Source organism: Corylus avellana, chromosome 7 (assembly GCF_965113065.1).
Source record: "Corylus avellana chromosome 7, dhCorAvel1.hap1.2, whole genome shotgun sequence".
In the NCBI taxonomy this organism is placed as follows: Eukaryota; Viridiplantae; Streptophyta; class Magnoliopsida; order Fagales; family Betulaceae; genus Corylus; species Corylus avellana.
The window spans coordinates 23,648,534-23,666,063 of NC_142496.1; the positions used below are offsets into that span (position 1 = coordinate 23,648,534).

General features: G+C 36.6%; 3 protein-coding genes across 4 annotated transcripts; 1 reads left to right on the forward strand and 2 right to left on the reverse strand.

Annotated features, from left to right (window-relative positions):
* The first annotated feature begins 4,026 nt into the window (after window positions 1–4,026).
* STOP1 (C2H2 and C2HC zinc fingers superfamily protein) lies at window positions 4,027–6,775 on the forward strand. Its single transcript, XM_059599497.2, has 2 exons — window positions 4,027–4,128; window positions 5,057–6,775. The coding sequence occupies exon 2, from the start codon at window positions 5,084–5,086 to the stop codon at window positions 6,695–6,697; it is 1,614 nt and encodes a 537-aa protein (XP_059455480.2). The 5' UTR covers window positions 4,027–4,128; window positions 5,057–5,083; the 3' UTR covers window positions 6,698–6,775.
* Window positions 6,776–7,588: 813 nt separating this feature from the next.
* LOC132184421 (forkhead-associated (FHA) domain-containing protein) lies at window positions 7,589–12,250 on the reverse strand. 2 transcript variants are annotated; one of them, XM_059598047.2, is made up of 7 exons: window positions 11,799–12,250; window positions 11,451–11,671; window positions 11,251–11,334; window positions 8,909–11,125; window positions 8,667–8,802; window positions 8,160–8,548; window positions 7,589–8,079 (listed from the first exon to the last, which is right to left on the reverse strand). In XM_059598047.2, exons 1-7 carry the CDS (start codon window positions 12,103–12,105, stop codon window positions 7,837–7,839), a joined length of 3,597 nt encoding a protein of 1,198 aa, XP_059454030.2. In that variant the 5' UTR covers window positions 12,106–12,250; the 3' UTR covers window positions 7,589–7,836. The 2 variants fall into 2 exon arrangements, with proteins under 2 accessions (XP_059454030.2, XP_059454031.2); XM_059598048.2 differs by lacking the exon at window positions 11,251–11,334.
* A 926-nt stretch (window positions 12,251–13,176) lies between these two features.
* LOC132183598 (Tmem18) lies at window positions 13,177–17,053 on the reverse strand. Its single transcript, XM_059596949.2, has 4 exons — window positions 16,856–17,053; window positions 16,124–16,229; window positions 13,743–13,891; window positions 13,177–13,648 (listed from the first exon to the last, which is right to left on the reverse strand). The coding sequence occupies exons 1-4, from the start codon at window positions 16,994–16,996 to the stop codon at window positions 13,553–13,555; spliced, it is 492 nt and encodes a 163-aa protein (XP_059452932.1). The 5' UTR covers window positions 16,997–17,053; the 3' UTR covers window positions 13,177–13,552.
* Between the last annotated feature and the right edge of the window lie 477 nt (window positions 17,054–17,530).

The following is a 17,530-nucleotide window of genomic DNA, read 5'->3' on the forward strand; positions in this document are numbered from 1 at the left end:
CATATTCTATTATTAATGTGCATTAATCAAGCTATTAGTGATAATATATGAAATTATTGGTGATTAGGATAATGTATTTGGTCCAAAGTCTAATGCACGGCTAAGTAGGCCGGAGTTTTTCTAAATCCAATATATTAAATTGACATGTATTTTAAGAGTATGTACAATTTATTTTTAATATGTTGAAGGAAAAATTTGCCATGCCCTATTTGATATCAATTATGGAAGTTTGAGACTTATATGATAGATTAGTTTTTTTTTTTTTTTTTTCCTAAGCTGCATTATCGATGGTTAAAATCATCAAGAATTCAAGTTTGGTGATTACTCCATATTTATCATATAATTTAATTTTTTTAGAATGATAAATTAATCCTTATTCCAATAAATCCCATACCCAATGTGAGTCAAATTCCACAGAAGAACGGACCACAAAGGCATGTCTGCTAGAGAGTCCAAAGAACCCATGAATATAAGGGCTTGTGTGGCACCACAAGTTCCCCGCCCATGACCTAACTAACTACTAAGATCCGAGTGCACCTTTGTTCAAGTATGACGCATAACAACTGATTTTCCCTCAGCTAGCTCTTCTAACCGCCTAGCCATGCCATGCATCCGTTTATGATATTCTAGTGAGGGAATCTCTATGTCAATACCAACATGTTGGCAGAAATCCTCAAAACCCCAAAGGAAAAAGGCATGATCGAAACCGTTACTAACTTGATCATCGGAGTGGCTTCACCAGATTCCACCAATGAACCCCTATAACTCTCGTTCCTCTCTCACATATCTCCTTTGTGACGAGCGGCATGAGGTCACTACACTAGCACGTATCATTTGAAAAATAAGCACTTCTTATCTAAGAGATGTGATTGATTATTCTTGATGTTGATGATTTCCCTATATTAATAAAATATTTTATATTAATATAAACAATAAATTAATTGTTAGAAAGTAATTCAACTCTACTCCTCTGAGCTTCTCTCCGGAAGAAAACTGCAATGCAAATTATTTAAGGCATTTTCAAAAGTTTTAGCTTAGAAGTCACTCCTGGATATCATCTCAATTGCACTTCTCTCATCCCTTTCTCTTAATTATTTAACATTAAAAAAAAAACACAATATATAACCTGAAAATTGTGTCTTTTTTTTATTTATACAACATAAAACTGAACTAAAGTGAAGGAAAAGCAGTAGGAGAGGGTGGATCTTTCCTACTAATAATAGGAACATAAGTTAAAAGGAGAGGAGCAATGAAAATGCTATCAGAAAAGGATATGATTGCGGTCCAACGCGGTGTGCACATAAGTTTTATTGACATCATTCCTAACTTTTCAAAAAGAAAATGCTAGAAGAGCGTCAAGAATATCAAAGATAAGTTGGATATGAACTTCAATGAAGTGAATTTGTAGATAATCTATAGGATTCTTGAAGTCAATGATAGTGGCATGAAAACTACAGGATTTGTTTAGGCACTTATCCCAACAATGACTGAAAATACCCATTTCGTCATTAATTCCTAGCTGCCTCGGAATACAACAAAAACCCTCAAAGAAGCATATTAGATTCAAGATATATATTCAACAAAACCACCCTTTCTCCCTCTCACTTTCTCGAGTCAAACAAACATTACGTTGCAACTTGAGCATGCAATATTATCTAACCAAAGATTTGAACAAGACAGAAAAGACAAGAAGAAAAAATGAATAAAGAAAAAGAACACGTGTTGTATGTCAATGTATCCTGCGGCAAGGGAATTAGATCAACACATTAATATAGTATTCTTCAGCAGACGTACCAAATGAACAAACTTCCTTGTTCTCTTCCTTCACCCCCATGACTAGGTCTGATGCATATATCATATAGCTCACCTATTCTTCATAAAAATAGGGGAATCCGGGAAAATATGATTTTAAATTGGTCTTTTGATTTTATCTTGTGACAAATAACAAACAAATCCTTCTGCATGTGTGCAAATTCTTGTCATTTTTCATTTCTGGTCTTTATGAAAAATATAAATTTACCTTCTAATAAATCAAAATAAAAACAAGTTTGGGCTGTGATCGTCAGTTTAGGGCTAATATTGTTTGACACAATTTGCGAATTTCATACAAACCCAATATAAAATTAGTTGGTTATGGTTGAAGGGTATAACCCGTTAGGACTAACAATTTTTGGCACGACATGCGAACTTGATACGAGCCCAACATAAAATTAGAAAGTTCAAATTAAAAAGTTTGACAAATTTAATTAAACGGGTCAGCTTATGATTAATTTACATATTCTTATACAGATGTCTTGACACGACTTAATGTCATTCCAAAATCGCTAAGGTGGCTGACCATCCATAATCAGCTAGAAAAAGTAACTAAACAACCCTAAAGTTGATCGTCTCAAATTTGTCCTTTGGGAGTAGTTGACCAAACCACTCTCATGATCAGGGGCGGACCTACCAAAATATTTCCAATTTTTTTTTTAAATTGCCTTAAAAATCTGCCAATTTTATAAATTTGTTCCTCCAAAATGATATTTTGTCCCCCCCAAAATAATATTTGTATCCCCTTTTAATTTTTTTTCTTAGTTTTGCTCCCCCAAAATAACATATGTGTCCATTTTAATTATTTTTTATAGTTTTGCTCCCCCCCCAAAAAAAATATATTTGTTTTCCCTTTATTTCTTTTTTTTTTTATTTTATTTTTAAAAAAACTTTGCCCCCTCCTTCAATATAAAAAACCTAAAATACCCAATTCATTTAGTTTCCCTCTATATTCTAGTTCGCTTCTAATTAAAAACTCAATTGGATTTAGGACTTTGATTGAATATGTGAATGAAAAAAGTTAAATGGTTTGGGATCTTTGAGTAGCTTCTAACCAACAATCATAAAAATAAATAAATAAAAATAAATAAATAAAACAATCAGTTTTTTGAATAGTTATTTTGACATCATTTAGGTTTATAATATTTGTTTTGACATCACAAATTAAATGGTTTAATCATTTATAATTGCACCATTGTTTGACTCGACTTTTAGCATTTCTCTTCTTGTTATTTGGGGCTTGTGGGGATTGTTACAAAAAATAGTTAACGCTCCAAGGTACTTTTTTTCTTAGACCCTATAAATCGTGTTTAATTTATTTTGCTAGTTTTTTAAAATTTTTTTTTTTTATTCTATGCTATTTTGCTAGTTTTTTATATTATTATGTATTTGTGATGCCATGAGATTAGATGTAACACTTCTATGCTTTTATTTTATACAAACATACATATAAAGAGATTATGTGTATCTATATACTTTTGTATTTATACGAGTCCGTTCATTTCCCCAACCCAAAAAAAAAAAAAAAAAAAAAAAATTCCGCCCCCCCCCCATACCTCAAATCCTAGTTCCGCCCCTGTTCATGATCATGGAGGTGGTTTGACCACTCTCAAAACTTTTAAAACCGCTATATTCTTCACTTATTTGTGAGAAGATCATATTATAAGAATCAATTTAACATTTTTTTTTTTTTTTGAAAATAAAGCCATATATAATAAAAGGAGCAAAACTTGGATGGCGGTGGCGTGACTTCCTGGTAACTTCCCACCAGTTTAATTCTCCCCCATACAAAACTATTTTAATGTATATTTTAAGGAGAAGACTATGTTTCCTAGAACTCTCAAACCCAAGCAAGCAAAATTTACATTTGCATCTCAGGATCCGAGAGAGAAAGAAATGAGTATCATCCCCAGTTGAGCGGGACCCATCCCACCTCCAGTCAGGCTACAGAGATTCTTCTCTTTGCTACAAATTGTAAGTAAACAAATCAATCTTATCTCAACTCCAGATGTGACCTTTCAACGGTTGAGATTTGAGGGTCTGTCAAATTGATAAGGAGTGGCCCACCCGGTTGTGGCTCTGATTGATGGGTTATTTGAGATGGTCAATGCTGACCAATCAAATGGATGGTGTGGATTGATGGCTTTGCCTACTGTGGCCCCACTATCTCTCAGGACTAGTGGGGTTGCTGATATATAGACTCAGCTGACCTCCTTTTTACTGCTTTTAATAGCTTTTCTCTCTCTCTTTTTCTCTCAGAAACATGGAGCAGCCAAGTCAGAGGAGACTAACATCATCGGAGCAATCGTGAATCTGGTGAGCCTCTCACTCTTCCTATGTGTAACAAGTTCTTTGAGTTATCTCTTTCTAGGGTTCATTTCGGACGAGGAATTTTATGATGCATGCTAAAATCTTGAAAGTTCTTCTTAATTAGCTCTGGTCTCTTAGTTTGTAATTATGGGTATTGGCTAAATATTGAGATCTCTTTCAAGTTTTCTCTTTTTTTCCCTTTGGAATTTTGGGTTGGTGGTTATATTGGATACACATAAAAGATTGAGAGTTGAAGGTAGTTTAGCTTTACTGAAAATGATTTCAGCTTTGACACTGGAATTAGGTTTTGGATGTTGGGTTATTCTGTAAATGGAAGAAAGGTGAGAGCTTTCTCTCATTAAGTGTACTGAAAAGTTTTAATTTGAGCTATTTGAGGAGATTTGAGATGTTAAGTTAATCAATTGAATGAAAAAAAAACGTTGAATATAGAGTAACTTTGAGTTTGTGTGAGGAAGTTGACTTCCAATGGAGAAAGGGTAAATTGAATTTATGGGAACTTTTGGGTCCAGAATAATGATTTCATGACTAACTTTGTGAATCTAGGTTGGATCCTATCATGAATACTTTGAGGAAGCAGAATAAATTTTGTTGAAACAATTGGGTATTTAGGAAAGTACTTATTCTATGGTAATTTAGATTTGAGGTTTTCAATTACCTTAGAACCTTAGAATAAGGTGATTTAAAGCCTCAAAATCTAAATACGTTAGAATAAGCATTTTCCTAAAAACATGATTTGAGGTTGTTTGTGTTTAGTTATAAACATAAAAATAAAAATTTAGATATGAGGTTTTAAATTTCTTACTAATAACATGGTTTCTGTGTAGCTATATCATCTTTATTGAACGATATGGCATCAAAAAAATTTCTCATTTAAATTTTAATAACTAGAGTCTAATTCTTTATAAATTTCCAGCTTTGATTGGCAATTAGATCTTGATATATGGAGTTAAGATTGAACATGGATCGCAAAGAGAGGCTATCTGCAAACACCTGGAAAAATTCTTCTTCCTCTGGAAATGAATTACTGAAAAATATCTCCTCAGGTCAACCATCTTTTACCAGTTTCAATTCTCAGCAACCTCAGCAGAAATGGGAGGATCCTTCTGTGGTAGATTACAGCACTAGGATTGAGCCACCTTTCCAAGAGTTCAAGCAACATTCTGAAACCCAATCATCACGTCCTGGCAACCCCAACAATCAAATTAGGCTTCCAGACCGAGAAGATAGTCATATGAGTGAATCACTCCAAAATGATAAAATCCAAGACTGGGATCCAAAAGCAATGCTTAGCAATCTCTCTTTCCTGGAAGAAAAGATCCATCAGCTTCAGGACTTGGTGCATTTGGTTGTTGGCAGGAGAGGCCAAGTATTGGGGCGACCAGATGAACTTGTAGCTCAGCAACAGCAGCTCATAACTGCTGATCTTACGTCAATAATTGTTCAGTTGATCTCTACGGCAGGTAGTCTTCTCCCATCTGTGAAGCATACCCTTTCCAGCACTACTCCCATCGGACAGCTTGGTGGGGTTTTCTTGCCTTCCATGTTAGGCCTAAATGGTGGTGTTCAGGCACAAAATGATGGTGGAAGCAAAGTTTCTGATCAGTCAAACCAGATAGATATAACGGGTAATTGTGTGAATGAACAAAATTACAATATTGAAGAACATGAATCAAAAGATGATGAAGATGCTGATGAAGGAGAGAACCTTCCACCTGGTTCTTATGAAATCTTACAGTTAGAAAAAGAAGAAATCCTTGCACCTCACACGCACTTTTGTACGATATGTGGGAAGGGATTCAAGCGGGATGCAAATCTACGGATGCACATGAGAGGTCACGGGGACGAGTACAAAACCCCAGCAGCCCTTGCAAAACCCAATAAAGAGTCCAGCTCTGAACCAATGCTTATCAAGAGGTATTCCTGCCCATATGCTGGCTGCAAGCGGAACAAGGATCACAAAAAGTTTCAGCCTCTTAAGACCATTCTCTGTGTCAAAAACCATTATAAAAGAACCCATTGCGACAAAAGCTTTATTTGCAGCAGATGCAACACAAAAAAATTCTCAGTTATTGCAGATCTCAAAACTCATGAAAAGCATTGTGGTAAGGATAAATGGCTTTGTTCCTGTGGCACAACATTCTCAAGGAAAGACAAGCTTTTTGGACACATTGCTCTTTTCCAAGGCCACACTCCTGCTATTCCCCTTGATGAAACTAAAGCCCCATCTGGACCGCCTGATCGAGGGGAAGGCAATGAAGCAATAAGTAAGGTCAGAAGCATAATCAATTTTGGTTCCAATGCTCCTAGTGGGAGTGGAGTACCAAATACTGCGGATGTGAAGGGGAGTATGGAGGACCCGACCAGTTATTTCTCACCATTGAGCTTCGACACATGTAATTTTGGTGGGTTTCATGAGTTCCCTCGACCCCCATTTGAAGATTCTGAGAGTTCCTTCTCCTTTCTTATACAAGGGTCTTCTAATTACACTTTACCAGGGTCTTGTAATTACACTCAGAAAAGTGGAGCAGAGTCACGTTCTAATAATCTTGAGTGATGTTGATGATTTGTAAGTTGAAGTGATCTCGTCTACTATTTAATTTCTTTTGCTTTAATAATATTGTTCTTCTTTAAACGGCTTGTGTCTTTTGTATGTATCAAGGCCATTGCTTCTCAAAAGAAGTGGCAACCACTCCATGTTGTTAAAAGTTGATCGTTAATCCTGCTCATTAGCTTCCTATCATTATATGTCTTTCGGGGGTTCGGCCTACCTTGAAGGAGCACTTGCGGAGTACTTTTACCTTTATGTCACAACACAACTAAAAAACAAAAAACATCAGCTAAAAAGTTCACCAAACGAGCCCTTAGTATTGCGTGATGCAATTTTTAGAATATTTTCCTTATTGCCTTTGATCATTAGAACCTTTAATAAGATGTGCATGGCATGCTTGATTTAATCAACTACGTCACAGAGATAGGCATGACTGTTAGACAACCGAATCTGAGACTTGTTTGCTTGTTGAACTTCTATTTTATTTATTTTTTATATTTTTATATTTTTTTTTTTATCTAGTTAACCATTGACTTTCTTGGAAGGATATTAAAATAAAAAGATAAAGATATATTTCAAGATTTATATTATTTCTATGTGAACGGAATTACTAAAATTTTAAATTTCTTAACATATATATATACACGGACGAAGTTTTCTTCTATACTTGTTAGCTCTTCTATTTTTTTTTTTTAACGTGATGATCGGATGATTGGGTGATTTTTGGTGATGATGAGTTGGTGATGGTGGAAAGCAGTGTGGTGGTTATGTTGCCGGCAGCCGGCAGATATTTGGTGGAGATGGGTTTTAGCCAAAATGAATATATATATATATATTGCATAGAAATGTAGATAAGCCATTGGGATGCTTTAATACCAACATATGCACAATTTTTTTCCTTAAAGTGTTGTATTGCTGCACCACTCAGGTGCCAAATCAATATGTCAAATCAGTAGCAGGCTAGCAGCCTTTGTAGACACCAGCAGAAAAACAATAAGCCAGGCCACAGATAGACCCAAAGAACTCAATTTCGATCATCATTTAGTTCAAAATATCATAAATGGTACTAGCTGCTGCAATGCAGGCCAATTCACATCCCCTACCTCCCCCCCCAACAAAAAGAAAAAGTAGATGCTAAAAATGTATTAGCTGACTGAACTGATATGCCCATAATGGAAGTTGTGGAGCAGAATGAGCTTCAAACCCTTTGCACTATCTCCTTTGGCTGATTTTTTAAATGGGCGGCGAGAGTATTGCTCCCTTAAAACTACGTCATCTAAATAAGACCATGTAAGCCCTCTGGGAGAGCTGTCAGCCCACAAGAACCTCTCAGAGAAGGGGTTCACCAGACTCTCACGGAATTCTTGTGCTGTCTCACAGATCAAACCCTGAAAAAAAGGCAGAAAATTTAAGTGCAAATTTTTTATCATGCAACTCTGGGAAGTGGGGCAATGGGTGCAGTTAATACCTCTGCCATGGCTTTGATTTTCATTGCGACATCGTCACTAAGAAGGACAAGAAGTCCATCATTCTTCATTTTCCTGTATAGAAGAGCATAATCAAGGATATGGTCTTCTGCTGTTGGTGAAACAATTTCTGTCAAACTCCCATAGCTTGAAAATGGCATTGAGCTTGCTGTTCCATAAGAAGATCCCACACTGGCCTCACTATAAGAAGATTGAGGAAAAGCGGGAGGGGTAGGAGCAAGCGCCCTATCCTCCTCAAATGAGCTCTGCACATGAATCCACCCCTTTGTTTTCACCATACATTCTTCAATCCATTCTAACACCAAAGAAGCCTCTGTTGTTCTTCTAAACAGACTACCACGTCGCTTCAGAGTATCCAGCTCCCTTAGGACTGAATAAAAAGAATCATCCATATTTGCAAGAAAAAAGAGTCACTTCAGCAAATATTTGATGGAAATATTTAAATCAACCAGAGAAATGATATAAGAGAACTACTTAAAATTAGTTACCCATTCTTGGAATAATTAAATGAGTTCCCTTGAGACCCTGTAAAAGAAGTAATGACTTCCTTGATTCCTTGTTCAGAAGAGCAGTAGTGTCCACTACCATATTCCAGCTTCTCTTGGCCTCTCCAGTGGAGTTGTTCTGTCAAATGAACTTCAGTTACACATATATACGCTTGACAAGGCTGCTACTTAAGACCATGGGATTGAATTATTAAACAGATACAATTTGATTTTTATCAACTTACAGTCTTAGTTTGAGTACAGGTGAAGGAATTGCAGCTTCTCATAGCAGCATCAGGGACCGAAGCGTCTGCTCTGCTCTTTCCTGTGGAGTTCACAAGTAAAGATTGAAAGGGCACCCTTTCTGATATTCTCTTTATAGGCATTCTCTCTTGTTCCAACCTCACGCGATTTCCATAGGTGGGTCTAGCTGATTCTTGCTCATGAAAAAGTTTTGGTGTCAGGTTCTCTTTGTCTGAAGAGGCTGTCATAGCTTCTTCTGGATGGCTACCAGGGCTGAAAGTAATCTTGGAAGAGGATGATAGCCATGACTTAGAGTGCTTAATTTCTCCTGTCCTACCCTTCATTTTCAAGGACTTCACCAGAAGAGTGTTTGGGGTGAAATTCTCCTTGTTCGGGGTAAAAATTTCTTCTTCCTCTTGTAAATCAGTAAAAAGAGCTTTAGCAATCAATTTATTTTCGGTGTCCTCCCAATTATGTGATTCAACTTCAGCATCAACACCAACCCCTCTACTTGCACCTGTTTGAATCAGAGGAACACTAGCAGGTTTACCTCTTCTTGACCAAATGCTACACGACTCTAATTTTTCTTCCGATCCAGGTGATGATCTTTCTGAGAATTCTATTTCAGATAGTCCTGCTGCAGCAAAGGCAAATTGCTGGGTCTGGCTTTCTTTATTATCTGTAACCTCCGGGAGAAGTGTTACAAGAACTTCCCCTGCAAGCAAAGATGGGTCCATGGATTCCGTTGTAATAGGTACAGAATAAAGGCTTGAGATTTCCCCCTCTTTGAGGTCATTACTTGATTCACTATGGTGTTCAGCTTCTTCAAGTAATTCAGCTCCTGAATGGCTCTTTTCATTAGAACATGGAGAGTCTAGGCTCATCAGCAAGTTTATTTCTTCTGATCCAGGTGATGATCTTTCCGAGAGTTCTATTTCAGATAGTCCTGCTGCATCAAAAGCAAATTGCTGGGTCTGGCTTTCTTTATTATCTGTAACCTCCGAGAGAACTTCCCCAGCAAGCAAAGATGCGTCCATGGATTCTGTTGTAATAGGCACAAAATAAAAGCTTGAGAATTCCCTCTCTTCGAGGCCATTACTTGATTCACTATGGTGTTCAGCTTCTTCAAGTAATTCAGTTCCTGAATGGCTCTTTTCATCAGAACATGGAGAGTCTAGGCTCATCAGCAAGTTTTTTTCTTCTGATTCAGGGGATGATCTTTCTGAGAGTTCTATTTGAGATAGTCCTGCTGCAGCAAAGGCAAATTGCTGGCTCTGGCTTTCTTTTTTTTCTGTAACCTCCGGGAGAACTGTTACAAGAACTTCCCCAGCAAGTAAAGACGGGTCCATGGATTCTGTTGTAATAGGTACAGAATAAAGGCCTGAGATTTCCCCCCTTTCGAGGTCATTACTTGATTCACTCTGGCGTTCAACTTCTTCAAGTAATTCAGCTCCTGAATGGCTCTTTTCATCAGAGCAAGCAGAGTCCAGGCTCACCAGCAAGTTTATTTCTTTCTCTGGTGTGCAATAGTCTTCCTTTCCTCTATCAAATAGTGATTGCCAGGCCAAGAGAGTCTGTGGGGTGTGACTTCCTTCATCGACTTGTTGGTTATTAGTCTCTGCAGGAACTTCCTCAACTGGCAACAACGAGTTCTCTGTCATGAGAGGTCCAGACCAAGGTCTTGAAACAACCCTCTGCCTATGGTCTTTCTCCAATAAGATATTGTTCTCAGTTTCTTCAGGTATTTTGGCTACCGGATGAGTTGCTTCTTCCTCATGAACAGAAAATGAGGAATCCATGTTTACCAAAAGCTTAAATTCCTGCTCTGAAATTCTTAAAGAGCTCTCAGAGTTGTCTGTTTCAGATAACACTTCCATGACAGAATGAGGTTTTGGGCTCCAGATTTCTTTCTTCAATTGCTGATTTTCAGTCTCCAAGATAACTCCTCCAACAGGCAAAGACAAATCCACCAACTCGGTTACAGGACCAACGCCAGACCGAAGGCTCGAGATTTCCCTCGGCTCAAGAACAGTTCTTGATAGGCTCTCATCTTCTTCCTTTTCATCATATATCATATTTTCAGGCAACGGAGGCGCTGATGGTATTTCCTTCTTCACAATTAATTCCCAATTCTCTGGAGAAAACATGAACTGTTTTCCCTCCAAAATTAAATCTTGTGATTGAATTTCTCTATTTTCAACTGAAAATGAATTCTCATCCTGAAAAGTAAAAACACCCAATTAGAAGCATATAAAGACAAAAATCAACTGCATTTCTACAAATATATTAACAATCACCCATTTCTATGGCGTCGACCATATATATGTATACATTCTCATCTCACCTGAGATTTCTCTTCCTCTCCTTCCACTACCAATGAATCATTCTCTTCAATGTTTTCAATTCCGATTGATACAGGTTCCTCATCCTAAACAAATCCCAGAAATCCAAAAGGAAACAAAAACCAAAATCAAGAACAATTTCTACAAACAACTAACTTGTGGGCACTCTGCAACTTTTGGTATTAAAGAACAAATCTCTCACCTGATAAGTTTCCAATGCATTTTGCTCTTCTTTCTTCTCCATCATGCACACATCCAACGTTGGCGGCACAAACGGGTTTTCCAAATCATAGGCGCGGCTCAAAGGAACCCAATGCAGCCTATATACCCTGCTCGAGCCACCGACCCTCACTGTATCGCCCTCCTTCAGCTCCACGGGCATCCCGGGCTCTGCCTTCTTCCCCGAAACCCAAGTCCCGTGCACTGTACAAGACCAAGAAACCAACATGATTTTGGTGGTTCTTATTAAAAGAAGAAGAAGAAGAAGAAGAAGAGAAACCCAAAATCTCAAACCAAAGAAAAAGATTGAAGATGAGAAAGAAAGACTCACCGGACGATAAGTCCACGACAGAGAGGTGTTGCTTGGAGGGGTTTGAGTGGATTTGGAGGTGGAATCTGCTGATGCTGGGATGAGTCAACGTGATGTTGCAATCGGGGTGTCGTCCGACAGTCAGGATCTCTTCGTGAGCTTGATCTGGGTTTTGGGAAATGGACGGTGGTGACGGTGGCGGTGGGGGGCATGGGTGATTGTTGACGATGAAGATGTTCTTGAGAATGGCTCCATTCTTTAGGACTGTGAACACTGGGATTTTCGTCTCTTCTTCCCCGTAGGGTTTGGACTCTTTCTTGTCAGCCATGTATGGTCCGGGCTTGGCTTTTCTCTCTTTCTTTCTCTCTTGGGTTTTAGAGAGAGAAAGGGAAAGAGCAAGAAATTGAAGAATTTGTTTTCTGGGTGTTCGAGCGTTCAAGAAATTGAATTCTCGAGAATTTCCACACAGAGAGAAAGATTTAGGGTTTGTTTGGCCACCGGGTTGGGTGCGTAGGGGAAAATGGAGAAATTGAAAAGGTTTTGGTGGCATTCGGTTTCGAAAGTTTGAAAAGGTGACCGTTGTATCTTGTAACATAACGGCTACCTTTTTTTTTAAAAAAAAAAATTCATTTTAATTAGCAATGTGTAAGTGCTGAGGTGGTGAGTATAAGTGCTGGAGTTCTGTTATCCTGCTGCCAAGAGTCAGACAAGTGTTTGTCAAAGTCTGATGTGATTTTATTAAAAAAAAAAAAATTGTAGAAAAATCTCTCTTCCTAGTCCTGCTAGATTTTGTTTTTTTTTTTTTTTTGTTAAATTTTTATGAGTTACTATTTAGTTTCTAATGTCTCAAAATTTATTTTTGGATTTAAAACTAAAACTTAGGGGTGGAAGGTTAACCCTTTAAGAATGGTATCACTTAAAAGAGATTTTATCATCCTAAATTTAGTGATAATACTTTAAATTTGAATTTCCATTTAATATCTTTCTTCTTAAATTTAAAAATAATAATAATAAAATAATAAAATAAAAAGAGAAAGAGGTGTCTGACACTTGGCTGCCATCGAAAATCTCAATTCTAAGTGCCGGGGTGGTGAGAAATTATTTTAATTGTTTTTTTTTTTTTTTTGACATGATCACAAAGGATAGAGACGGATAAAGTTATTTTCATTTTATGAGATGTGTTACCAATCGATTGAAATACATGCAACACGATAAGTATCTTACCACGTCATTTAATTTAAATGACGTGGTAATTTATTTGGTCAACATGATATACTCCTTTTTCTTTTTTTTTTCTTAAAAAGAAAACTACATGATTTTACTTGGACTCCGAATTTGAACAACACTTTTGTACCTCATGGATAGTATTTATATATCTATCTATTGAAAAGAAGACAAATATCAGAAATTATCCTCCTGTGTAAAATGGTCACAAAATATATTGGTACAGAAACATGTCTCTCAAGTAGGCCAAAAGTAGTACCAGGAGGGCATAAAGAATTTAACCCATCATTTGACAAGGAGAAAAAGAGAGAAGGATTTAATCCTCCCAAGTCTACATACAACAGCCGTGATAAGAAGGAAGTAAATTCTACAAAATGGTAAATAAGGATTGAGCATTTTTACACCATTCAAAGCTTGGAAAGCCAAAAAGTTAAAAAAGATGGTACTTTTTTTTTTTTTTTTTTTTATTGATCATAATATTGACAAACCCTACTGGCTATGGCTCGAAAAATTAACACGGGGGGTTCAGTCAACATTACAGCAACAGGAAATCAATCCTGTTTATTACGAGCAAGCCTTGAACGATATGTGAGCTCAGCCCTTTTCCATCTAACAATGAGGTGACATAAGGAAAGTAGAGTGTTTACCTGCAAAAGAAAAAGAGAAGGTCCAAGTAAGCACAACTGAGAAAAAAGCATTTACCATAGGGAAAAACTCAGTTGCAAAGTGATTGACACTGACCAAGATTATGATAGCAATGACAAGAAGAGGCCCGGACCATAGCGTCGAGAGAAAAACTCCGCTCGGATCAAAATAGTTCTGCCCGGCAAAGCTCTTCCAATTTTGACCCAGGAATCTATTGAGATTCTCAGCAAAATATACACCAGCCACTGCACCATGTCACCACTTTTATTAGGCCATAGTTTCAAAGAGAATCAAAATAAGCATTAATGGGAAACTATTTTTTTTTTTGTTATATGTGGCATAACTTTGAAAGCAGAACGATGAGCTTTTTTATTATATGCTACATATCGACACAAAGTGCTTTTGGTACGAGTATGATGAGCTTCAAGCCTACTAAAAGCTGGCCTTACTAAAAGTGCATATATCTTGCAAAGGATTTCTTAGGAAGATATGAGAGTCAAATCACTGCAGGCCACACCATTAACTAGTCTACATAAACTACCCAAACAACATGAAAATCAATTATCATATTAATCTATCAACGCAATGACCTGATTTTGGGATACCAATCAAAAATATTTACTACAAATAAGTGTGATTTGCACTATTTCTATCACCATAGAAGGAGAAAATGTGACCCAAAGATTCAGTGAATTGCATATCTACACTGTCTTACAGTGCTTGAATATCCAATGAACACCTTGTGCCTTGTAGACTTAGATTTTATAATGGATAGAGAAGAAAAAAAGACCACCAAAAAGAAAAACCAAGATGGAAAAATAATGACACAGAACAGATTAGGTTTCCAAAACTCCAGAAAGAAAGAATAAGAAAAAGAAATTGCTATCCATCTCGATGTCTTCTGAGAAATCAAATGTACTGCGGCAATGGCACTCTGTAATTATTGGGAAAAGTGATCATGGAAATTTTTTGTCACTGTTTGTATCACCCATTAAAATAATGTTTTAAATGGAAGAAAATTCCCTGCAATTAGATGCATTCATTAACTATCAGTGATATGCTAGTTTAATAAATCAGAACTCACAAAGAGAACATTGTTTGGGGCCAGATGAAGAGTTACCAAACAATTTCTAGGAACTATGGGTTGCTGCAGCTACATCCATAGAACATCAGTGCAATTGAGGTAATGGAGATAGGAGGTGAAATAGGACTAGGTATCCTCATTGAGTACAGATTGAGAAAGGCTACCATGGTTTTTAATTTTAATTAAGATGACAGTTATACTAAGACAAGCAAGTAAAATATTATCTCTAACTGACAAAAGAAACAGAATGATGACAAGATTGGTGGACAAATAACTAAATCTATCACATAGTATTCCTCCGTCGGTGGAGATCATCTGAGGCATTGGGATAGCACTGCCCCAACACCCAAAGTAGTGCACTATAACGCCACAAGAATAACTCAACTAGAGCACGGATGTTTCCAAAGTTGCATCCCAACCTTGGTGTGCCGGATTTTGAAAAGAGTCCTATAGTGCATTAACCCTCACAAGAATCATATCTATTCAACAAGATTCAGTAAAATCCAATTAGCATCATAAGAAGTAGTTTTGATGGGCTACAAGTTGCAGTGTCTTGAAATGACAGGTGGTTTAGCAGCAACAAAAAATTAATTAAACAGAGATGTAGCTTGGTGTTTGAATGTGAAGTTTTTCATTTTTTAAATTAAATTATGATGAAAAAAGAAAAACCGTGCTAGTCAAGATAATTTCAAAATTCTGTGCTTAAAAAAATATCAGAGTGAATGGACATCTTTTATTACATTGCTCAAGTGTTCTGCACTCTTGAGAGACTTTTTATTTCAATAGAAGATGGCAGAGTGCACACCATAATTTTTTCCCATCTTTAATGCTAAGCACAGAGAGAAGAGATGTTTGTAGAGTTTTTGTTTAAAAAAAAACTGGATTTTGAAGGCAAAACCTTTATTACATGGTAAACAACCTGTGCATCAATTATTTCCCCTGCCACTGATTCTACAAGAAACTGGTGGATTATGTTGCCCTATATTATGTAATATTATGTTCTTTGGTCACAACTTGGACCATGCTGGCTAATGCGACTAGTATTTGCATCAGAATCATACATGTTACTCAGTTATCAATGCAGTTTTAGATCATACATACACCTTGATAACAGATAAAGATATGTCAAGCCTCCAATTAACAAGAGTTATTACTAAAAAACCTCACATTCTCCAGCACCCCACCCCTCAGAAACAATAAAATAATTCATATCATCATCAAGTTAAACAAAAAAAAATTCTTTGATTACTAGGAAATCAATTATCAAGATATCAAGAAAAAGGAAAGAAACTATCTTAACGAATTAAAATCAAACTCTCATAAGCAATGACAAGCAACCTAAATAGCTAAAAGCAGATGATGACTGTAGAGAATATGGAAGTAAAAGACCTACACGCAAGAAGGAACAAGAACATCTGAAAGTTGACATTCTTCCTTGACAAGATCGTTAGCAGCAGCAACACGATATGGAAGCCCATTAAGCAAGCTAACCAAGGTTCCTGTCAAAAGCAATAAAACATCAAAATAATCATCACAAAAAATTCATCAAAAAATCATCACAAATAGGATCTAAACCACAAACCATCAAATCATATTTACAAACATACAAAATAACCGGTTTTGAAGCTGAACATGAATGAAACACGTATTATAAATTAATAATGCAGACACACCGACATTGAGAGACAAAACTCCAAAGATTTTAATTTCAATTTTCCACAAGTCAAGCCAATATAAGACATATGCTACGTTATGCATCTTTTAAACTATAATATAAATCCACAAGATTGCACATTTCAGTTGGGATATCATAATCGTGGCTGCAAATCTAGATTCACGTTAGCACTAGATTTATTGATGGAATTGACCAAACCAATAAAAGGGTTTTCTTTTAACCCATTTTCACCAAATAAGACTTATTGCAGTCAGCAAATTATCACAGAAACTGAGTATTTGCATAAGATTCAAGATCTGGGTGAGTTAGGAATTCTGGACTCTCAAGCCCATGTCGAAAACCAAAGCAAAATCCGAAAAGAAAATGATGTTTTAAGATCTGGGCATTGCATATAAAGTTTTGGTTTCCATGGAGCAAACAGAACAATGATTGGAGATGGAGTTGCGTTACCTTCCAGTCGATGGCGTGGAAGAAGCCAAGGAAGTTGTCCAAGGCGGGACGAAGACCGGAACGGAGTTCGGCGGAGAATTTCTGGACGAGATCGGCCATTTGCTCCATGTGCTCCTCCATAGCCGATTTCAGCTCCTCCATCGCGTTCAAAACCGAAAGCTCTCTCTGCCTTAGAATGTGCTAGACTCAGGAAGTCTCTTCAGAACGCCCATTTATAGGTATTATATATAAATATTTCCCATAATATATATAGTTAACGTCATCTGACCAGTTCTAGCTTGCCATGTCATCACCTCTATTTCCTCTGGGCTCTTCCTTCGCTTTGCTTTAATTCACTACTCTTCCAAAAAAAGAAGTAATACTAAACAACTCTCACGTTTTTTTTTATTATTATTATTATTTTTTTTTTTTACATTTATAAATAGTTTTTGTGATTTAAAAATAGATATAGAAAAATAGGAGAACGGATAGCATTACTCATTTCAAATGTCTCTTTAAAAAAATAAAGGTCTATATTCCAAAATGTACAGTGCCGCATATAGTTGAGATCTAATAGCTAAAAAGACACTATAACTTAGGATTGTAAATGAACAAGTTTATTCGACAACTCACGCGTATAAACTTGATTCAAATTCGATTCGTTTAAATAGAAAGCCGATTGTGAAATGTAGAAAC

Coding starts and splice junctions, on each gene's coding strand:
- STOP1 (XM_059599497.2), top strand. CDS start 5,084: ATGGAGTTAAGATTGAACATGGATCGCAAAGAGAGGCTATCTGCAAAC.
- LOC132184421 (XM_059598047.2), bottom strand. CDS start 12,105: ATGGCTGACAAGAAAGAGTCCAAACCCTACGGGGAAGAAGAGACGAAA. Junction 8,803..8,908: donor CCTGTACTCAAACTAAGACT/GTAAGTTGATAA, acceptor TTCATTTGACAG/AACAACTCCACTGGAGAGGC. Junction 8,080..8,159: donor AAATCAAAGCCATGGCAGAG/GTATTAACTGCA, acceptor CCTTTTTTTCAG/GGTTTGATCTGTGAGACAGC.
- LOC132183598 (XM_059596949.2), bottom strand. CDS start 16,996: ATGGAGGAGCTGAAATCGGCTATGGAGGAGCACATGGAGCAAATGGCC. Junction 16,230..16,855: donor TCCACGCCATCGACTGGAAG/GTAACGCAACTC, acceptor TGCTTTTGACAG/GAACCTTGGTTAGCTTGCTT. Junction 13,892..16,123: donor GTTCTTGTTCCTTCTTGCGT/GTAGGTCTTTTA, acceptor GACATGGTGCAG/TGGCTGGTGTATATTTTGCT.